At 42.8% G+C, this 23,989-nt stretch overlaps 1 protein-coding gene and 1 long non-coding RNA gene across 13 annotated transcripts in view; one reads left to right on the top strand and one right to left on the bottom strand.

The window, feature by feature from the left end:
* Positions 1–24: 24 nt before the first annotated feature.
* LOC125770415 (anion exchange protein 2) overlaps positions 25–23,989 on the bottom strand; it is a 33,906-nt gene continuing 9,941 nt past the window's right edge. The window contains exons 1-12 of one of the 12 annotated variants that reach the window (XM_049439957.1): positions 20,758–22,414; positions 20,434–20,642; positions 9,040–9,483; positions 8,830–8,939; positions 8,346–8,381; positions 7,354–7,912; positions 7,143–7,289; positions 5,234–5,641; positions 2,301–4,219; positions 2,024–2,218; positions 1,721–1,949; positions 25–1,649 (exon numbers count right to left, since the gene is read on the bottom strand). In XM_049439957.1, the coding sequence (XP_049295914.1) occupies positions 1,575–1,649; positions 1,721–1,949; positions 2,024–2,218; positions 2,301–4,219; positions 5,234–5,641; positions 7,143–7,289; positions 7,354–7,912; positions 8,346–8,381; positions 8,830–8,939; positions 9,040–9,483; positions 20,434–20,493 (4,182 nt within the window). In that variant the 5' untranslated portion in view covers positions 20,494–20,642; positions 20,758–22,414 and the 3' untranslated portion in view covers positions 25–1,574. Of the gene's footprint in view, positions 1,650–1,720; positions 1,950–2,023; positions 2,219–2,300; positions 4,220–5,233; positions 5,642–7,142; positions 7,290–7,353; positions 7,913–8,345; positions 8,382–8,829; positions 8,940–9,039; positions 9,484–11,810; positions 12,273–14,266; positions 14,704–16,625; positions 17,828–18,026; positions 18,278–20,433; positions 20,643–20,757; positions 22,415–23,989 lie in introns of those variants that run through there. The other 11 variants (XM_049439964.1, XM_049439963.1, XM_049439965.1 and 8 more) reach the window with 11 other exon arrangements.
* Positions 9,599–10,948, top strand: LOC125770541 (uncharacterized). Its single transcript, XR_007419211.1, has 2 exons — positions 9,599–10,537; positions 10,612–10,948. It is a non-coding gene; the product is annotated as an uncharacterized LOC125770541 (long non-coding RNA).

Raw genomic sequence — 23,989 nt, forward strand, 5'->3', positions numbered from 1 at the left:
GTTGCAAAAAACATAAGTCACTGATCATGATGAAATATGAATTAGTTTTTATTGTTTGTACCGGGTTGGTTCGGTTTCGCTAACACGCTATCAGAAGGCTAATAATGTCCTCAAGATGACGCGAGAAATTGAAGAATGAATTTCAATTCGTACCGTCTATATGCACTAATCTAGTGTAAGTAATGCCATGAGTTTTCTACGACATGCACGCTATGTGCAACGTCCTCGGCTACTACCCCTTTTTAAAGGGTTCTCTCCTTCTCTCTCTCGAGTAGTTACAGACTATCTAAAAAAATATTGAAGTAAGATAAAATTCTCCTTCATAAACGTGTCTCTCCTTCCTTCTCCCTGCGGCCACTGCACGTTTGGATGGCCGGCAGGAAACGTGCGATGCACACCAGACCATTGCCCGGCGCCAGTGGTCCGTTAGCTTTAAGTAACCCTCCATGAGGCATTGGCCTTGTTTGGCCGTTCTAACTGTCTTTCGAGCGAAGCAAAATGTGAATATATATCTATATCTCTGTGGAAAATATAATCTGATCATCAACAAGAAACATAAACGAAACAAATCCATCCTTACGGCGGTCCGTGCTACTCATTCTCGCTACACTCACTACACACACACACACACACACCGATCGGTACTGTACTTCTGGTTGGCTTGGCCACTACAACACTACACAACAAACTCGTTCCCTTACACGTACACACGCGCCACATCGCATCGGTGGATAGAAACAATGTATAGCGTTAAATAGTCACAAAAATACACAAGTTCATCCATCTCGTTTGAGCTGTAATAATTATCCTGTCACAAATATCCTTCTCGTTTCCCTGATACTGGCTGGCCAGAGCTCTTGCGTTCCATTAAGTGATGTGAATTCCAAGAAGTAAAGGTAATGAGACAGCAACCGCAAAAACGGAGTCATTTCCTTTTTTTTTCTTTAATTTGTAATTCTACTATTGATGCTGTGCGCCTTTCCTTAAACCATCAACCGACCACATGGTTCCATGCAAGTTCCTTCACTTCCTGTAAGTAATACTGATCACAGACTGTTGTAGACACGCATACGCACACATACACACACGCACACATACACTCACTCAGTTTCCATCTTTTTGTGTTTGATCAATCTGTCGAACAAGATCCTCTGCACTACCACCTCCGTATCCGGGTTCTTCGGGAAGACGGATCCAAAGGGTAGCGTTTCTTTTGATTTATGCCATTTAATCGAATTTCCTACGTTATTTCTAATAATTTCGTTACGTAAAGGAGAGGAAATATGTATATATGTTTGACGTGGAAATTGTTGTCAATAGTTTTGATTCGGTGTTGTATCGAGCATTCCATTGCTATGCTGCTAGTGCTGGTAGTTATAATTTGTAATAAATATATGTTAGTTCTTGTTGCTTTAGGTCTTCTGTTTCATAAACCATGCTCGTTCATGGTGGAACAGAACACGTGGTAATGAATAGCATGAAATCAATAAAATTAAGTCTTTATCGTCATTCAACGATCGTCCACTTTCAACGTTAAAAAAACAACTCCAACAAAATGTAACGCTGAGCTGCAATTAAGCAGGAATGGGAGCCTGTTCGTAGAAATCGGGTTCATCTTCTGCACCTTCGTTCGGTTGACTACCGTCAAGCTGGAAGTTGAACCGGAAAAAACATTTTACTCAATACTAATGAACATTCTTGCTGATCGGTGATTACTTACCGCACGGAGCTCAAGCGGAGAGAAAACATTTTCTAGCTGCTTTCGAATCGGTACCATCAGAATCAGGAAGAAGGGGAATGCCAGCGAAAAGGGTGACGATTTGACGGCCCACAGCATGGCCAGAGCCAATACCTGTACGAAGGTAAACAGATGCATCTTCCATGTTGGAACTCGCCGTACGAATGGCACTTGTGGATGATGCTTTACCGGCATTAGATACAACCGCAATCTGAAAAGGGAATGCACCAGAAGTCAGTGAGTTAATTTGATTTTCGATCCTTTCATCCTCACTGTTACACGCACCGTTCAAAGAACTGAACTCCACTCATGGAAGCTATGCCCATGTACAAGAACACACCGAACAGAACTGACATCGGAATCAAGCGCAAGATCGGAGCCATCGTTACTGATAGACCCACCATAAGCGACACAAAGAAGCCAGAAATACGCTGCTCCTTCACGTCCGTAATGTGGGGCGAATCTCCTGGTGCATGTGTCCTGAGGAATGCGTCCAAAATAGTGAAATATAATTAAATCTCTGGTGCTCCACTTCGCAGAGACGTTTGCGATGTTCTCCTACCTCGACATAATGGTGACGGCTGACACATGCGTCACCGAACGGACGGTAGCTGCACAGTGCCACGGCATACCGAAGAATCCGCAGACCGTATTGAGGAAGCACAGCAACACAATGTCCATATGCAAACCGGAACCCTTCTTCAAACCACGCTCAGGTTTGTCCACAATCAGCTCAGAAATGTGTGTCTCCATGAAGATCAGAATATACACCAGCAGCGCGGGAATTCCTGCCACGAACGGTAACCATCCGGGGACGCCACCGAGCGGAATGATCCATCCACGGCGTGTTTCATCGCTCGGCGAGAGTCCCTCCGGTACGCTCAGCTTTTCCGTGAACACCTCCGGGATCATGTAGTCGAGCAGCACGAACAGAGCAATGGAGATCGGTACTCCAAAGTCACCAAGCGCACGTCGTGCGTTACGTCCCAGGAAGTGGGAGTTGCGGAACAACTTCAGGTAGTAGGCCAAAGAGAACGTACCGAGCGTCAGGATGGTGCAGAAGAGTGCCGTGTTGGGTCGATTTCGTGGCCCAACAGTGTCTTCCGGGATGAGCAGATTCTCGGAATCGGTAGCAATTCCCAACGTTTCGTTCACGACCGTCGTAAGGCTTTCGGCAAGCAACCCGACCGTAGTTGTACCATTGCTATCCTCCAGATACGGCATCGGCAGTGGTTGTGGTTCGGTCACATTCTTGTACACATACTCAGCCAGCAGCGGATGTCTGGCGTACACGGACACCAACTTCATAACGGTTTCGACGATGTAGATCAACGTGATGAGGGCCGAGAAGATTTCCTGTGTGAAGCGTGTGAACAATCGCACATACACACTACCTTCAAAGGCGGACACAACCAGCGCGATCACCGCCAGCCAACACCCGACGTATACGCGAACCGTCAGGAAGCTGAAGTTGTTCGAGATACAGAACTGATTCAGCGCCTCGTCGAACAACAGCAGCGGACCTGTCGTACCAATGATGACCAACGGTTGGCCGGAGAACAGATGGAACACTAGTCCCACCATCGATGCCGACACAAGCGTTTCCGAGATACCGATCAGGTTGTGCGTCTTATCGGAGGACAACCCGCCGAAGGTGATGGCGGTTGAGAGGGCCGCAAAGTACATGAAGACGGTTGCGGCCAGCGTCTCCGTGTTGAGACCATCCTTGATGTCACTCTTGTACATCGGGTACCGACGCTTAATGTCGTTTATCAAACCACCCCACAAACGGTTGGTCTTCTCGAGTGGATTCTTTGGCGGTTTCTTCCCATCGCCACCACCGTCACCACCGCTCGAAGCCAGCAGCTTCTTCTCCTCTTCGCTCGTCAACAATTGCGGCTGTTTGCTCTTGATCTTTTCGTCCAGTGCCTTCTTCTTGCGCAACCGGATCATATCACTTTTCGCTTTCAGCTCCTCGAACGGCAGCAATGCCTGGCGTTCCCATTTGCCCGGTGGCAGCACGATCGAATCGTCCAGAAACTCATTGATCGCGGATAGCAGTTCGCGCCGATCGTCCGCTTTGTAGGCAATGTCGTGGAAATGCTCGTTCGACATGAGTGTAGCGATCGATCGACCCACCTCGTGATAGTCCAGCTCGGTCTTTTGTGGACCAAGCAGGATGAAGAGGAAGCGCACCGGGATCGGCACTTCCGTAATAGATGGCATTGGAATACCTTCCGCTAGGCGCACGAACGCGATCGTTGGCTGCTTGAGAAAGTCAACCGCACCGACAAGTACGGTCGTCGCTTCGGCACCCTCGGGAATACGCTTCAGGATCGATTCCTTCTGCGTACGCATCTTGATGTCTTCCTGCGACGAGGTGTATGTTTCCTCGGTAATGTTGATTCTCGTCTCACCATGGCCACCGTGTCCATTGATTTCGTTTGCCGGAACAATACGCGGTTTCTTGTCATCGACACTCTATTGGGTTTTTTTTTGGTGATGGAGAATGATGCAGATAAAAAAAAGCTCAAGTTAGTGAATGTAAGTGATACATTGTGATACATAGAATGGAACTAAAAACAAAAAAGATAAAGAAAGGTTTAATAATTCGTTGCAAAAACACAACTAAAAGCATCAACAGTACAAAAGGGATCTTACGGTAAAAGTAACTCTTGAAGCGATCAAAGCATAACAAACACCATGCACAAACAATCGAACGTAAAGCACAATATAAACATGCACAACATATTCAAAAACGATAAACTAAAAACATAATGGTGATGGTTAGAAAATATGTATGTTAGACAGCTAATGAAAATGCGGATTATTTGTGCAGTCTCTTTGTCTCTTAAAGTAAGTAGTTCAATATTCTGTTTTGTAAAGGAGAAGAGTTCAATTTAAAAGAAGAGAATAGCTACCCTAAAGTTGATGTATTCTATTTAAAAGCTTAAATGATTTTTTTTAAACAATTCAAATCAAACAAATTCAAAAAATAAATCTTTATTACTACAAAACATAAAAGAAAATAAGCCTTCTATAAAATAAGGTTTAGTAATATACCATGTCTAGGGACTAGTAAAATCGAACAAAACGCATCACTAATAACAAGACACGCGAACAGTAACTCTGCCAACTAATGCTTCAAACAAATCGGGAGCAAGAAAAAAAACGCAAAAAAGGGAAAATGCTATTCCTAATACAAAACAAAACAAAACAAAAATCTTAAGGTTTTTTACTTTCCACTTTTTCCTCGCGAACAGCAATAACATATGCAAACTACAATCAAGCGAGTGTGCGAGTGTGTTTGCGAGGAAAGCTAAGGAAAACGGTGAAAACCATCGAAAAAGGGAAAAAGGGGGAAACGGGGAAAACAGAGCGTGAAAAAAAGGAAAGGATAGGGTCGAGGGTCGTTTGGCTTTGGAAAAAAAGGAAGAACACTGCCGGTGGAAGAAGTTGTTGCTTAAATCAGTTTCGATATATTAATTGATTTACAACTGTCAGCGATAAAGGTGAGTTATTTCGTCGCATACCAACGGCACAGGTGACCGTGGTTAGCGTCACCGGTGCTGCTGCGGCGGAAGCTGCTGCCGCGGCGGAGGACGCTGCCGCCGCCGTTGCCGTACTGCTGCTGTCCTGGCTGCCGGACCGTCTACACCTGCCATGGTTCGATGTGTGCCGCTGATGACGATCCTTTGCCGGGTGCTGGGATGGGGCGTGCGGTTGCCCACCGGACGGTTGGTTGCGGGAGGAAAGATTCGGGCTCTGGCCGTACACCGAGTTCGGATGGAGCGAGGGTGGACTGAGCGTGTAGCTTTGTGTAGGGCTTACGAAGGAATTCAAGCGCCTAACGCCTACGATCACCTCACCATTTCCACCGTCCTCGGCGCGCATCGACAGCGACTGGCCGACGGTCGATGACACGCGCGTAAAGGCGCAACACGCGGTTAGGCCAGAGCGCGGGAAAACCCCCCGGAACAGGCAGTAGGCAGTATGTGGATGGATGGATATGTTCAGGTAGGAGAAAAACGAAATCGAAACAAACACATCGGTTGAAAGCAAGCGACCCATTTTTCGGTGGATCGAATCCGATGAATAGCTAAATCGGTTCTGCTCACTACTGCAAAACACGGGTGTCTTTCTGGGAGATGGACTTGAGGGATGGATAACTCCCCCATTCCCCATCCCATGTAGATGAGCTGTGTGTCTTACTGTGTTCTGTGTGCATTTTTGTTTTGGCTACGATAAATGGCAGATGGGTTATACGGAACTACACGAAGATAGATGAAGCTGAGCGAGAAATGACAACAAAAAATTAATCAATATGTACACACACACACATCAGCAGTCCAGGTATCCACAGGTCTCATATGCTCCGGGGGAACATGATGAGGACATTCGCTTGTCATACACACAAAGCCAAGCACACCATTGATATCGGCCATTCACACATCATATCGGCCATTTGCTAACCTTTCCGAGTGGGTGAGAAAATAAATTTCCATCCAGCGGTATTAACATAATTAATTCGACGAATATAATAACAACTTCAACTAAGGCAAGTTTATCATTGATTTAAAAAAATTCGACCACCAACACCACTTAAACGTTTAAGGGTTAGCAAATGGGGGAGGAGGTGCAAATCGGCCATTTTTCCACACCCATTTTAACATGTACACATCACCCCCCGCCGAGGGGTGGCCTCATCGACCAAATGTTAATGCGAGACGTGTATATATTTACAGCGAGATAAAACGAGCAACGGAGGCCGCTCGATTGATTACCAATTGGCTAGTGTTTGTGTTAGTGTCAGTGTTGCCGATAAACACCAAGTGTTCCATGCTACGATCATACATACGAAATGCTAGGTTCTAAAAGTAAATAAATAAATAAAGAAAAACGTATCGAATAACGCAAGATAATAAATGGTGAATGTGTTGTGGTGAATGAGCGAACGATCGATATCCACTACCAGGTCCGGAGGGAGGGGTGAACCAGAGAGGACATTTCTTATCAAAATACTAACCCCTAACTAGCGCACGATACAAATCAACTTAATCGCGTTTCGAGTGTCCTTTTTTTTCGAGTCTCCATAATGCTTCAAGGACGACCTCAATCAATCACCCGCGAATGTTGTTCTACCTTCTGAATAAATAATTTGTTTTACTCGGGGCGGGTGTCCATAACATTTCCGACCATCCGGACCTGGTCCCACCAAAAATGGATGGAGGTTATGAAGCGACCGAAGTTAATTAGTGATGAGAGTTGGGTGTACTAATATAACGCTACCGTGTCGTAAATGGGAAAGTGTGTGTCTGTGTACATTGGTACGTTTGAAGACAGTGTTCCCAGACAGTTCCCCCATCCCCATACACATTGGCAGCCATTCGATAAGACCACTCACCTGAAGACTCGTGTAGCTGCTGTACTTCCGCTTGGGAGCGAACGAGAAACCACCGTGCGAGCTTTCGTTGACGTGCCGATGGCGCAGCAGCAGGGCCCGCATGATGACCGCCTTATCATCCTCATGGATCAGCTCGTCGATGACCATCTACATGGTGGTGAGAACATCCTCTGTTAAGGGTGGTGACTGGAAAACCCACTACAAGCCTTACCTGCTCAACAACCCGATAAGCAACCGAGGGCAGATCCTTCTCCTCCAGATCCATCAGCACGACACCCGTCTCGAGACAGCGGCGCAGATTCAGCAGCGAGTGGAACGACAGGGAAGCAACGTGCGGTCGGCCCCACCGATCCGCACCCTCCTCCACGTCCTCCTCGTACTTGATCCAACGGGCCGTTTCCTTCCATTCCCGCTCCTCCCCACTGCCCGTCAGCTCGTCCAGCTGGACGAACACCTCGTGCGGGCTGTGGTCGTACATTTTCTTGTACTTGCTAGATGGCAGCAGATGCTGCAGCTGCGGAGCATCCTTCCGGTTGATGTTCACCAGGGACGATCCGGACTGGGCGCTCACCTTGTGACGGCGCAGTGCCCGCGGATCGTCCGACCGATGCGACGTCAGTTCGTCGATGTCGGCTTCCTGCAGCGTAGCATCTTCCGGCTGTACCGAGATTCGGCGCCCGGTAGGACCACCCTCGGTACCGCTCTGTCTTCTCCATTCCGGGTGATACTCCTGCAGTGAGAATTTCCGCGATTTGTGCGGATGGTGGCGTCTGTGTGTGTTTTTTTTTCCAAACGAAAAACGATAAGATTGGAAATCAGCGAATGGTTTTTGTTTTATTAGCGAAAAACGAAGACAAATTGCACCGATTCCCATTTCCGTTCGGGGTTGCATTCGAACGACCGGATATTGAACGACAATCAATGGGAAACGGGCCATTATCATGCTGCCAAGGGTGCATACGGTAGAAGCGTTGGATATTTTTTATTTATAAAAACAAAATTAGAAATAAGTGAACGATAGTTTGTATTCTTTTTAAATATGGCATATAAAAAGAAGTGTTATCAAGATATTTTCTTTTACATTTTTAATGGTAATAAAACTGCAACTTAACAGAACTTACAGACATGCAAACATATTACATTATGGTATATAAAAGCAATGAAGGAACATTAACTTCAAATTCAAAAAGCTCCTTCACTAACCTTTTACTACGGACGGGTTTGCTTTGCAGTAGTTTCCTTTTTTACCATTAAACGCAATTCGATTGTCGACGAAATGAGACGAAATGGGTAAAAACGAGTTGTGAGATGGGCTTTCAACCATGTGTTTTATATTAATGTGTTTCTGATATCTTTTTTATCCTTACGTTAAAAAACTAAGGCTTTCAACTAGTTGTAAGAAAAAAGTGTTCTACATCACCCATTATGAGTATATCCCCAAGAAAAGGAAAAAAAGAATTTTCTACAACACACAAGCGGTCCTCAAAGAGGTTATCTTGAGTGCTCTATTGTGGCAAAAACATCATTGGCACTCTTGCCCACCCGCTGAAGCAGAAATCCGAGAAATGTAAGAATGCGTCGCATCCTGTTCAAGAGCGGCCTGTCAGCTTGACAAGCCTTCTTCTTTAGAATTAGCTCCGGCAGATAAATCTCTAAACATGGAACCCATCCCCTTCCCGCTACTTACTCCGTACGTCGCCGGCGCTCTTCGTTGGTGTCCTCTATCGGTAGGCCCTCGATCGGAGTTCCCTTGCTGTTGTCCTTGTCAAAGTGCACATTTCGCCTAGCGCTCGTATCCTACCAGGAAAGAAGCCCGAGACAAAATAACCCCGTCCGAAAGGTGATGAAATGTGGCTCTCCTACCGGGAAGGTATTATTATGGTGGCCCAATACTTACCCACTGTTCGCCCTGTACCGTGCCCTGATCGACCACCGGCTCATCGTGTACGGTTTCGCTGAAATCGTTCGACGTGTTGTCCGCTAGCGTTGTGTTGTTGGCCGTCGACGGTTTCGTCTCCGTCGTCTCGCTCTTGGACGAGAACGAGATCGGGCTGGTCGGGGTGGTGGTCGGCGGTGATGATACCGGTTTGCGGCTTTCATTGCTGTGCGCACTGGTCGGTTTGTTGCTCGTGTTGCTGGCACTCGAGGTGGTGTCCTGAAGCATTTGGCGGTCCGCGCTGTCCGGGACGCGTGGCGCTTCGTCGTACTTGAGCGGCGAGTTGTCCAGGATGACTTCGTCCTGCAGGCGGTTCAGTTCGAAACGTTCCTTTTCGGCTGTCGTACCGAAGACGCGCTCAATTTCATCATCCAGATGTACCTCGTTCGGGTCATCGTTGCTGGTCTGTGAAGGGAAACAATTTATATTTAATTTAAAAAAAAATTATATTTAATTTTCAATTAAATCAAAGTGCCTTTAAGACTTAAAAGTTATTATTATTTAAAACGTACTGCAAATAATTACAATAAAATATCAAAATCAATTCTTCACCTGAAAGTCACAACTTGTTGCCCAGTGTATCACGTTGGATTGAAATAATCTTTACCGTGAATCGAAAACGTATAATACCAGCACGATTAGCCGGAAAGTTTAACAAACGGTAACAACAAGCACGGCAACAATCAGCGACCGTAGCGCTGTTAAAGCGTAGTTGCCCCAAGTCACGCGATCTTGTTTTATCGAACGTCATCAGCCAGTCATTCTTTGGAACATGGAAGAAAACTTGAACCATCAAACATCGTAACCGTGGTTTTTCGCCCCCTCGCCCCAAAACGGTGGGGATGGAGTGAGGAGGTTTAGTGACAAACGATTCCATGCATCGGCATCGGCCATAATGGCACCGATTTCGGCACAAGAGTTGCAGGGTTTAAAAATAAACCATTAAACTAGCGTTCGAATTCACTGCCAAAATGTCGCTGCCGAGAACCGTGACAGTGACATTCAATCGTAGCATTACTAAACAACCCAGGGAGTGTTCTAATGGTAGACACGTTGGGTTGATTCTACTATTGTTTTGCAATAATTTATTTATCTGTAAAAATGTACAAACAGTTCATTCTCTAGCTAGGAATATTTTAATAATTTGTGTAAGAAATGTTTCAATTTATAAATATTCTGAGATAATTCTAACGTCCCTCAATTGGGAGGAACCTTCAAAATGCACTACTTAAAACCAGGTGCATACTGTACTACCTAATGAACCGTGTACCTACCACCTGCCATGAAATGCTTTTGCTTTCATTTACCGTAACCAGTCGAACCGCTACTCGGTAATAGTGCGCATCGAGTGTTTCGTAACGCAAAATTGTTCCCTCACGAATAATCTCTTTCCATTTCGCCCACGGGATGAGCACGTGTAGGTAGCCAGCAAACTAGTACGCATTGCACGAAAAAAAAGGTAACTAACGTCATCTCAAATCGAAAGCGCCACTAACTTTTACAGTTCGCTATCTTCTCGGAACTCTATTTCAGGTACGTCGTAAGTACGCGCGTAAATCAAGGCGATTCTCGATTAACCTCTTCCGGGCAGAGGGAGGAAACGTAAATCGTGGGCGAATAAAAGTATGTTCCGTCAAACTAATGCAATGGTTTCGCTTTGTCAGTGGATGAAGCGTGGCACGGGAAAGGTGCTAACCGGTTTGAATAGATGCTTCAACCAGCATAACAACAATCATTTTGAGCTCATTATTGTGCCGTGAGCGGTGAAGCCATCTAAAAATATATTGCTAGCAACCGGCCAGCAAGGTGCCGGAGGTGTGATAAAAGTTAGGCAGCAATGTAAGCCAATAAAGTGCGTTTAATAGGAAAATCGGAATAATTTCATGATATTGAGAATAAAGACGCCTAGTGGCTTCTTCAGTGGTGCTTCGGTATGTGATAAACGGTGCCGGTTTGACACGACAGGACGGGCATCAAATCCCATCTGAATCGTCTCCTCGTAGCAAGTATTGACTATCCGGCAACGTGGCAAAAATAAATCAAAAAGAAGAAACAAAAATCAAAAACAAAGAATGGAGGCGCCCAGTGGCTTCATCAGCGGAGGCTGGGTATGTGATAAACTGTGCCGGTTCAACACGACAGGACGGGCATTAAATCCCATCCGAATCGTCTCCTCGTAGCAAGTATTGACTATCCGGCAACGTGGCAAAAATAAGTCAAAAAGAAGAAACAAAAATCAAAAACCAACAATGGAGGCGCCCAGTGGCTTCATCAGCGGAGGCTGGGTATGTGATAAACGGTGCCGGTTCCACACGACAGGACGGGCATTAAATCCCATCTGGACCGTCTCCTCGTAGCAAGTATTGACTATCCGGTAACGTGGCAAAAATAAGTCAAAAAGAAGAAACAAAAATCAAAAACCAACAATGGAGGCGCCCAGTACTTGACGGAAGAAGCTCTACAGCGATTGTAACCGTAATAAATTCTTTTATTTTTCGTTTGAAAATATGAGTACAATGAAAGTGAAACTTATTATTATTTTTACAAGAATCATTAAATAAATTTATTACATTATTTAAAAAAAATCGTTTATAAAGAAAAACAGAATGAGCTCAAATATAATCAAACATAAGAATGGAATAATAAAACCGTTAAATAAATTTGACTATTCAGTAAAATCTTCCTAACACACTAATCGTAAGAGCAGCACTCAAGAGTCTTTTATTACTCACCACTCACCACATCTCCTAACGCTGTTCCATACAACCTCTATAATGATGCAATTTTAATACTTCACCACTGAACTGAAGTGGATACTTCCTCGGCAGACGCAAGCACAACACTTCTAATTACTTTATCAATATGGTACGCACTCACTCGCAAGCACTATCAGTGCGCTTGTATATGAAGCAAAACTTCCAACAGTAACCCAAGTGGTCGGGATTAAATTGTTCCCACCGTGATTTCACCATCAAGTTTGATAATTGTTCATTGATGCTTGATCGGTTCGATTGAAGTACCGTGCCGACTGTCTAGCAACGCACTCCAGAAAAGATGCCAGTTCGTTTGGGAAACAATAATCACTACCGAGCGAAAAACCGGTACACCAGTGTGTTTATTTTTTTCTGCGACGCATTTTTCTATCTGCACTTGGTTCACAAAAAAAATAGCGATCAGCACTTAATCGTTAAAACCTTTCGTTAAAACGGGAGACAAATAAAGGAAAATCACTATTAAACGCACTCTACGGTGATGTGGATACGAAAAAAAAACAACACAGCACAAACTAATGAGCCATAAAACGAGAACGGGGCCAAATCGGTCTGCGTCAGTGAATCGATACGATCGCGCAAATTGTCCTACGCCTTCATCAAACGCAACGAGTCACGATATCTAACACGGTCGCGACGCCTCTCATTAGCATATTTATTTTATTATAATGAAGTCCTTCCATGGTGGTTCACGCGGCCGAAGCGTTTTGCATGGCGATAACTCGATTTCGCAAAATGGAAAATCTTTCTGCCTGTCGAAGCTATCGCGACGGAATAGTAAGGGACGTTGTGAAATGAGTTTGGCTACTTTTGCCACATTAGACGAACAACTGTTACATGATAAAGTTGTCTCCTGTGGTCGATCGATGTCGAAGGAAAGATACAAATGTGTAAATGTGGTAATAGACAAATAGCCGATATCGACACGATGGCGACATGCAATCGTCGGGAAAAAGGTTAATCTTATTGAAGGTTATTGAATGCTTTTAAAAAGTATTATCCTGATTTTAAAGAAGAAAATTGTATTACTTTAAAAAAAAGTGGATGAAACTAAAGACGAACTAAAGTTTGAAGTAAGTTTGATCGAAAACAAATCTCATTTGATTCAACTTAGGAAAAAGAATTCCAAATAAACAAGCAACCCTCTTTGCATACCAATTACCAAAAAACACGAAACAAACATAAATTAAAACCAGTTACGGCCATCATAACCACCAGACACGCGAGGCTCTGTTTTTTGGTTCACTCTTTGCAACGGAAGTTCGTAAACTTGAACCAAACTCCAACTCCTTGTCCAGGTCAAAACAACCATTTGCATAAACATGAACATAAATTTGCCAGTTTTCATGTCCCATGATGCCCTTGACCCTCTATACCGCCCTTGCCAACGGTCGATGGTTTTCACACGCTTCAACAAAACCCAAAATCGATGACCCTTTGACCTGGGCAGTGGTTTGGTGATTAAGAAGCGTTTGCTGGCAGCTCTTAAAATCCAATTTGCCCGATCAGTGTGAAGACAGGCATGCGGCACATACCAAAACGGTGGCTTTGAAGATTGCATAAACAAAACAATAAATAATCCAACAAAGCACGAAATCTCACTTTTCTCGCTATAAACAGTATTAATTCAATGCTTCAAAAGAGAGGAACGCAAATGAGAAAAAACAAACTCTATAAACTCCATAGAAATAGTGATCGTTTTCATTTTGCTATTCAATTAACGACCCTGAAACGTGTTTGTGACGATCGATCGAGCAAAGGGTCGACGTTGCATTACTTTTTGCGTAGGCTACGAATAAATCACAAATCGGCGTCACGACTATAGTAACATACGCGGCAAAAAACCACCCATTTAGTGGGCCACAAATCGAAAATAGAACTGTTTGCTAATATTTTGTTTGTTACGAATCGCTCGCTCACTTCATCTCACTTCTTGCTCTTTTACGCTACCAATCTTTTCTGTGATTGTGATTTCTTTTCCTTCTTCGTTCGCTCACGTGCACTTTTCAGTTTGGATCCTGTTTTTTTTTTCTTTCACCAATATAAGCTACGGAACACACTCGAGGTCACCAGGTAAGCGTGGAACAGATTTGACTTTAAACTGGGAGCACTTTTAAGGGAAACATTGTTGCATCGATTTTCCCTTTACAATACGCAATGTTTTCCACTCCAGTACAGTAAGGTTTCCACTTTACTTCTTTAAGTGTATCGTAAAGCATAAGTAGATTATATGTAAGTGGGATATTACGGGGGGGTTTCTTGCAAAAAAACCACAATCACTCGAACGCCGAGAATAGAGAAATAGGCAGAATAGCGTTTCGTTCTCGAATGTCACTAAACACAATCTCGTTCCACGACAATCATTTTGCAGCTCGTTATAATGTTTCTTAAAGCACACGATATTTTCACAATCACACCTTCCGAATAGCAGTGGAGCAAACTGCTCCAAACTGGATAAAGAGAAGCAACAAAAAAAAGGGCTCAACGCGTGCCTGGGCTTTTTGGGGCGAATGGTTGCAGATGTTTTCCCGTCAAGGTTCCAGCCACATCTGAGCTTGCGAACCCACTAGCGCGACCCACATCTTCGCTTCTGGGGAGGAAATCTATTTATCGGGGAAACTCTCCAGATTTCCTCGAGTGCTCTCGCCGATTACTCTCCCCCGGACGGTAGCGGTAGGCGTGAGAGTTGGGCGCTACTGTTTTGTCAACTTTACCGCCACATACTGTGCCGGCTGCCCCTGTGTGGCTTCGTTGTAGCAAAGAAGTACTGAACGAAGGAATACTTTACCTTTAGCCCGCTGCGAGAGGAAACACTCGACAGACCACGAGGATATTCGTTTCGATTGTAAATTGAGCGCGAGTGAAAGAGAGAGGGAGAGCGAGATCGCAAGCAAGGGTTTATTTTAACAGTGAGTTACGATCGTTTGTCGAGAGCTTGATGAATGTTTTACTAAAAAATGCTTTACAATAAATTTCAAAAATTTACTTTCCCTCTATTACTCCACAAAACTCATGTCAAGAGCAAGTAGCCTGTTCAAAGAAAGTGAATCTTAACGTGAGATAAATCTCACCTCACCCACAAAAGGCTCATCTTCTCATCAATGAGCGAAATGGTGTGAGAGCATTCTGAGAGCAATATTTCTAATATTCATACCACTCGGAAAACTCATTCACGAATGTCACGAACATGGAACGAGTGCGCGTTTTGGAAACATTTGCCAATAATCCAACCTTTCCGCCATGCTCCCTTCCAGGCAGATCCACCTACCCCCTCATTTGGGTGCTTTGTTTTTCACGGGCACTCTCCGAAGTTCAATGTTTATCTATCCAACCGGGTGGTGTTTTCTCTCTCTCTCTCTCTCGGAAAAAGGGAGGAAAATTCTTACACACTAACTGGGGCAATAGCACAACCAGTGGCGATGGTCAGGGAAGGCACAGTACACCAGCATGCCGTACCATGCTGGTGGGGGGAGGGGAAAAAGGGAAAGTGAGCGTACACCGTGAGCTCGATTGCTCACAGCGGGAGCATACCGGGGTGTGGGTCAAGTTGTTTTCTGCAATTAGTTTTCCTCGCTCGCTCACACACGCTCTCAGTGGGAAAAGCTCTTCACATACACGACGCGCACAGCTGATATTGGATTTTTATGTTTTGTTTTTTGCTTCTGTTTTTTCATGTCAAGTTGAAATGAACCTTTTTCCGGTTGTGTTTTCCTGTTTTTTTGTTTGCTTCTTTTTGTAAGGGTAAGGTCGTGTTTTCGCCAACGTTTTTTTTTGTTATTGACTGTGCTGATTGTATTATCAGTTTTGTTGTGCTCTGATTGCTTTATTGTCTGACCTTATTGTTAGATTTTCTCGGAATTATTTTTTTGGGAAAACTTTGGGTAATATTTGTTATTAGGCTGTAATAAATTTTCACATAACAAAAATATGTAGAAAACTACATTAATATAACATTCTTTTATGAAGCAAAATATTAAACTCTTGTCAACGAAATAAACAAAATAACCATAAATCCACTCTCGATAGCAATATGTCTTCATTTGCGTGCTCTCATCCTAGATAGTGGATCTCTAATATTCTCCACTCGTTTATTCATATCCTCTGCATTGTTGCGTTGGAACAAGCAACTTCCATTACTCGTCACAAAGCGCACAGAACACAGCATTACTCTCCGTCAACCGCGTGCTTCACGTTTATTGAAACAATCCATCAATCATTGCCAACGGCAGCCGCTAGAACTATGGATCCTAGCCTTGGCAGGTTACTGTATTGTTCACTTCTTCACCGTTCTCACACGGAGATGTGAGATGAGTTGGATTTCATTTCACCCGACCGTATGGTGCGTTTGTCATAAAAACCGTTCGCCACTATGTCACCAGCCTCCAGAGTTCGGCATTCATTCGACGGATGCTTGAAGTTTAGTGTCGCACCGCACGGTCTAGGTCATCTTTCGTCTGGACGAAACGACGAGCACAATAAAGTGCCCAAGCATAAAAGCTTTATCCCTCGTCAGGCAAGCGCCGAGTGCTAATGGTCGTTGGATGGTTGCTTCTGTACCGCATGAAATCCGGTCATAACAGTTGCATAAATGAGATTTACCAGATGAATAGCTCATATGGCGGGCGAAAAGGAGCAAAAACCCGATGGTCTATAATTGGATGCATCGGGCAGCCTCATAAATGCAAACCACCGAAAGTGACCTAGAACGTTGAAAGTGTGTTTTTCCCCACCTGGAAAATAAATCACCTGCAGCTTAAAGCTGTTTTAATAACTTACAATCATATAGTACTTCTCTCGTTCGCTCCAGGATAAAGATCTTCGGAATGAACCATCGGCGGCAGCAATCGCTATCAAACGGTTCATTTTTTTTTTTTCACCGATAACACCACACACCACGACCTCACGAGAGGATAATTCTTCACTTTAAGACACTCTTCTAAAAGCTACCCACTCTATACATTCACCCGTGTTCTACCGAACTGGCCCGCGGCAGCAATGAAACTGAAGTGATCGATCGCTTCACATAAGGATGTCAACGGTTTTTGAGCGATCCGATCCGAACGTAAGCGATCTGTAGCACAGTGCCGAAATACACGTGACCACCGATCGGATGCATCACGAAATGTTAATTTCGCTAATTGAGCAACGATTTTTTTTTGCCAGCCTAGGCGATTACACACCATGGAGGCGATCGAGCATTTGAAAGGGTGGCAAGGTGATAGTAAAACAACAAAAAAAAAAACCGAACGTAAAAAAGGTAACGAGAAAACAACGGAAAAACAAAGCAATCGTTTGTTAGCGTTTGATCGTTTAGTTGCTGTGACGTTTCGTTTAGCACCGGGGTACGAAAGTGAAGCGTGTGTCGATCAGAACAGTACACACAAAGCAGCTCTCTATATACATGCGATGGGAACAGGGTCGAGTGCCATCAATTAAGAAACTCTGGAACTTTCTGGCTAGAAGGAACAGTTCTATTTTTGGGATGGGCAAATATAGAGAAGTTTGCTAAAATTGTCCACCTTTCTAGAAACAGGAGTGGAAAGTTGAGTTTTTTTTATTTGTGTAAACAACTTCAAACTGTATCTATCTTTAAATGCGTGTCGTGATACTTCAAGGTTGTTCAAACACAACTCCCGTCTATGGCGTTAGAATGCACAGGATGCTTTACAAAGGCTCAGAATGTTGCCGTTGCCTTTCGGTAAACAATTAAACGATACAAGTTCTTCGTGTTTTGTTTGCCCTGTGTCTGTTTTAGCAAACTGTTTATCTTTTTTTCCGAAGACACATACATCGGAAACCGGAAAAGAATGCATTTTTGATGCGCTATAACTACGCGACTCAAGCGAACTCACCCTTGAGGGTCAGGCTCCCGGCCCTAATGCACTGGAATGGATCGATAGCTTATGTTCCAAGGTCAAGTGCAAAAAAAAAAATAGTTATCAGTGCTACACACCTTAGCAAGACGATTTAGAAAAAGGGTGCTTAAAATAATAAACTAAAGTGAGGTTAAAAATATCCTTTTTTGAAAGCCATTATGAGCCATTTGATGAATGGAGGCGCCTAATCTTTTATCCTGATTTGCATAAAGCAACAATATTTTTATCAAATTTAAAAAAAAAACCATTTTAGAATACTTAAAGCGATGCAATTTTTCCCTTTTCCCCAATTGCTACATACCAGAAATCCTTTTGCTTTGAATTTTAAAATTGGAATAATTTTACTCATTTTTAAGGCGTTTTTCTTTAAAACCAATCTCACTTGAACGTTAATCGAATTGCTATTTTTAAGTGTTTTTTTGCATGTTTATTTAATGTTGTTGCTAAACTTCGCAATACAACTTGCACACCAACACTCGTATCCAATTACACTTATCGTTGGACGGTTGCGTTCCCGTCCTGCAGCCATCGAGTACTGACGTGTACGGATGCCGGCAAGAAGCCATCAGGTCCGACCAGGCTCTACGGTAATGGTTTTCAAAACCCAACAAGCCTCCAACAAGCGACAATCGCACGTGGGAGCGTCCGTTGTCTCGTTACGCGTAGGTGTACGGTGACGAATAACCCTCGATGGTCGACCCCCTTCATGCTTCAATTAGTTGACTCACCCATGCGACAACATGGTGTAGCACAGTACTTGGTTATATTAATACTAATCGTACTCCCAATATTCATGCATATACGATGAAGTTATAATGTACCCCTGGTACATCGCACATTCATCATTATTCCGAAGATGATTCGCTCGCGCGAAGCATATTCAAAGGCAAAACGCATGAACCACCCTGTATTGCTATATGTAGCTACACAGGCCTCCGCATCACGCGTAAGTCACGGAAGGTAAAAACCCCACCCTCTTGGAAGGCAACGGCCGTCCGGCGAGCATCAGGTCGTGGTATGCATTGTACGCTTTCGAGATCGATTTCCGCGTCGCGGCACCTGACGTATGCCGGCAAAACGGGCCACAAAGTAAAAAATCAATCGATAAAGGTGCATTCCACATCACTGAGGAACGGTGCCACCCATACGCACGCAGACTTTTGTGGTGTAATATTGCTTTTTTTTCTATTTGATCTGGAGCATTTTTTTTATTTTCTCTTAATTTGTGATGCTTTACCAAGCAATTGTACATATTGGTGTCTAAGTTTACTCGCACCCGGGCATCTTATCAGTTAGGAAATGGAAAGGAAAGAAAACGGTTTGATTAATTTTGAAATTGTGTTTTGTAAATCACACCTAATCATTTGTCGACCGTTTGATTGAGTAGTTATTAAATTATTCAATTCGTTATTAAGATTAAGCTGTGGCCATAAACTTTTATGCTTGCACAAGGCAATCAAGAAGAATGTTTTGTATAAGCATTAAATCAATACGATTACACATTTATTCTTGGTGTTAAGGCATTTAATTTAACAACCAAGACTTAATGTAAAATCGACTTTTTTAATTGTGATTTCTCGAATATTTGATGTTTCCGGAAAATCTGTCAAAACTCAATAAAACTTTATTCCGATAAATGAAGAACTTATAGCCCAAATATTTCATTTTCCACTTAAAACTAAATTTGAAGAATTTTTTAGTAGCCTTAAATATTTTTATTTCCCCATAGTAATGCTCCCTAATAAGAGAAAATTTCTCCATATTTATAATAGAAAATTTTACTTTGAAAAAAAATCTAAAGTCTCCTAATTTTTGACATTCTTAGTGCACATTTCCCCTTTACTAGTACCGAGATAAAATGTCTAAAAATATTTCAAAAACAACTCAAAAAACAAAACTCCCACACAACTTGCTACCGAATAATTCACATCTCAAGTGCTAAAACAATCCGGCTCTAAAGAGTCCCCGGTTCAGCATGCTTTTAAAGCCACAATCAATCAAACTAAACACTTCTGACATTAGGCTAACGCCTAATGAAAATGACGTTTTCCTTATCGCTAGTGCTCTAGTGACTGCTGGGAGATACATAATCGCATCTAGCTTTCGCTTACGTAGCACATTACTTTTTATTGCACCCTCCCATTATCAACATTGCTGTTAAGATAGAGAAAAAAACCATGCTGACAAATGAGTATCTCGTTCGTTTCAAGGCAAGGCAATGATGGTTCCCGAGCGTGAGCTAAATGTAGAAGATGAAAGATAACGCACCTATTATATGGTGTGTCTAAATAGTAACGCTTTTTTTGGAACTGATGAAGGTTAAGTGCATCATAAATGTTTTGCTGCGTAATCTAATTTTTACTAAAAATGGGCAATCCAACAGGTAATATTCACAACGAATTAAAGTTCCAAAACTGTGCCGATTTTTTGCAGTTGCAGAAAAGGAAAGCAGCCACAAATGATTTCTTATCACATAATTGATGTGCAGTAAAATTTTTGCGAATCCTTTTATCGCTCCGTCTCGATAAGGGGAACCACTTTTGGCAAACCTGTCCAAACCGAAGGTTGTGTATTATCAAAGCTGAAAACTCGTATCTTGGTTCGGTGAAAGTTACATCAGCACATAGCAACAACTTTTTTTTCGATGATTTTTTCCCCCGAATCTAATCTTAGCGCAAGACATTAGACATGTAGCAACTGTAACTTACCTCCTTGGTGTGAAATCCTAGGAAGGACAATTTCCGCACATTATTGTCCCGTCGGCTCATGGTGATGCGTTACGCGTCACGATGCGTTACACTGAACGTCTGATTCCACCCAACCACGAAGAAGAGCTGTATTTCAATAACTCTATTTCACTAATCACACCACACTTGCAACGAAAAATTGTTTAATTATAGTTTCACTGTCACTTAAGCTAAAATGTAAAATAATAATAAAAAAAAGATATTAAATAAATCCTACACCAAGATTCACTTCAAACACTTTTTTTCTGGTAAAATCACACTATTTCTCCAATAAATGCAGCTCACAGAAGATGAAAAATTCGCCTCCAAAAAAAACAAGGAAATGGCGCACGCGCACAACCACGGAAAACAGTACGATCTCGTGCCAGCACGTTGCTGCTACTGACTGACCCGGTCTGGTCGCAAGGGTTTTGCACAACGCCCTCGACCGCAACGCGACGGAACTGATCTTTGTCGGCTGATATAGGCGAGATACCTAACGCTCGTGCCACGCTTCTTACGCATTACGCAAGAAATCGGCCAGAACAGTGTGTATTTGGCTGTTTGTCTCACGATCAAACCCATCCACTGCAACCCTTGTTTTGCTATCAGCTCATCGTATACACATACGCGGCACACGGTTTTGTCCCACACCATACCGTGGCTCGATTATCTTTCCAGAAACATATCTTTCGGGGCTTGGCTGATAAAGAAACCGTTTCGTTCGGTACCTTTTTTCCGGAATAGTATTGTGAATCAACAGGTTGACGCTTGCTTTTATTTTTGATTCTCTCACATTACACAAAATCTAATTAGTAATTTCCCAAAAGCGCAAAAAAAAGGATTGGTTCTCCATCTAGAAAGCAAACAAAAGTCACTATCGCTAAAATTTATTGTGAATTAAGATAACGTCACCGATCAACCCACCAACACGTGAATTAGTTTGACAGCTTTATTTGTGTTTTCCACTATCATTAACTCCACACTAATCCACAAACAGGATTAGTTGCCAAATAGGGGTGATTTATTTCCCACCGGAAATAAGATACTCTACTGTCCTTGAGCGTTATAGATCTTGTCTTCCTGTTGTTCATAAAAAAAACACTGTTTCGCGATAAAAGGTTCAGCTCACCGTGTAACGTTACACGAGGTGAGAAGTGAGAAGTGAGAAGTGACCGTTTTGCGGGATTCGTAGTAAATACAATCGTTCGAGATCGCCCAACACAATATTGCATCAAAACGTATCAATTGAAGTATGATTGATTTCATTTATTGTCGTCCCTCTGTCACAACGTTTTTTTTCTTTGTGTTTTTTTGACAAACATTCATTGTTGTGCTGTCTGCAATGGTGCGCCTCATCCGTATGACAATTGAACATTATTATGTCCTCGGTGGATGGGGCTCCACCCAGCACCAGCCGAAAGCAAAAACCCCGATAACGCCAACCAATCGAACGTAAAACGTGCTTCTGGTATTTACTGTTTATTCAGCACCATGTTTAAAGTGCTCGGCACTGGTGTCTCTCCATCTGTGTGTAAGTCGGCCTGTTTGTCGAGCGTAAAATTTAACTCCCAGTGCCAGTGACAGAGGACGATAGAGGAGACAATCTCGTGGAAAATCAAGTACCTTCCCGCTCCATCCACAATCGTTCCACCACACACAAGGGAAGTCGTAATCAATTTGTAGATATTTGCGTACACTTTGCTGTAAGGTGCTGGGTAGAGGATTACGAAATAAATTAAATTACCAACCGGGGTTTAACTGCTCCGTACACGGGGCGAGGATAGGGAAAAGGAATGTTATCCCAGTTTTATTTGTGTTTTTTTTAAACCACGACGATGAAGTGTATCGTTTTGTGTGGATAAAAATATACATAAAAAAATGTTTTCCAATCCGCTTAAGATGTTTGCAAAACCAAATGCTTTTGATTAGAAAAATCGACCAAAAAGATAATGTATAAATAACAACTTCCGTTTTGTTTAACAAGCAACAAAACATGCTTTTAGAAATTACATCTCTCCATCTGTTATCGTGTATGCTGTGTAACAATCCTGGCACGTGACTCTAACATCAAATCACTAAAAAAAATCTACAACAATTTTTACCGGAGATATCGATATTTTCGTCCAAGCACAATGCCCCCTTTTTTTCTGCGCTAAAAACAACAACCCTCAAGAGCAGGTAGCAAACATGTGGCGAGTGATAAAGCGTCCACTTTGAAGCCAAAATGCCCTATCGTCTGACTGATGACGCTTTGCTACCGTCCTGTGTTCCGAACCGGTTATCGGACGATATCAGAAATCAAGTGACTCGGCTGGATGGATCGGGGGAAGGAAGAAGACAAATGGCACGAACACGGAAAGGTTCGTAACCGATAAGGTTAGGAATGATTGATCGGTTCTAGATCTTCGCAGATACAGCAACACTGGCGAACGTGTCTACCTACGCTCGTACCGCTGAGATCAGGTGTCGGCCGGAGTGTTTTAAGATTTGTATTTTGAGCCCAATAAAAAGCGTTTTCTCCGGTTCGCAGCTTATTTTAGACGTATCATCCCGGAATAGTGTCATAAAACAGGATGGATCAAGTGGATCTAAAAGGCGTAACGGACTAAAACGAACCATAAAATGTTATCACGGGTACGTAGAATAGTTGCTCTGCTTTAGAGAGTTTACATATCTGTTTGATAGTATGAAATCGGAATTTAATGCTTGGGCTATGAATTCAATGTTCAACATTGGACTTTGAGTTCTAGACATTTTTTCTTAAAAGTAATTGCTAAAAACTTAGGAGTTTGTTTGATCATGATTCCACATCGGCGCAGGTTGATCCCAGCTTGCCTGAGAAACTGTGAAAATGGAATTATTTTTTATAACGCAAATGTATAGAATACGACTCTACAAGGAATTAGACAACATAGAAAGATTGTTCAATCTCTTAATATCTTATCAGTTATTGAGATTCGATCCCAAGACCAATGGTGTGAAAATCGAACGCTACTCCACATGGTTACGAGACATCAAAACAGAACAAAATGGATATTCGCCATTTTCGCCGCGGAGTTTCTTCCCTTGCGCCTTGCGGATACATCAACGTGATAGTCAGCCATGCTTTCGTTGGTATTTGATGCCTAACGGAATTTGGTGCCAGTCTTGTTGTGTAAAATCGTGAAGAAAATACCTTACATACTATTTAGGCAAAATATTTTTTTTTAAAACTTTATTTTTCTTAACTTTATTTTGGTCAACTGCCTGATGAATAAAATAGGTAAAGCAAAGAAAATTTTATCCGTGTAGTGACATTACGAAAATGTATATAATAGAAGAAAAAGAAGGAAAAAATTGGTAATAAACAACAATGTTTTCCGTGTCAAATATTTGTCACTAATGTTTGACTAAAACAAGCACAAAATTAATTAAGAAAACAAAAGCTAATATGGAAAACTTATCTTTGGGCATTGTTTTTGTTTAAAAGCACGTATAAACAAAACAAACAGCTTCATCAAACAGACCGCCCTGATCTTGGCACACCAACAAAACA

This window comes from Anopheles funestus, chromosome 3RL (genome assembly GCF_943734845.2).
Source record: "Anopheles funestus chromosome 3RL, idAnoFuneDA-416_04, whole genome shotgun sequence".
In the NCBI taxonomy this organism is placed as follows: Eukaryota; Metazoa; Arthropoda; class Insecta; order Diptera; family Culicidae; genus Anopheles; species Anopheles funestus.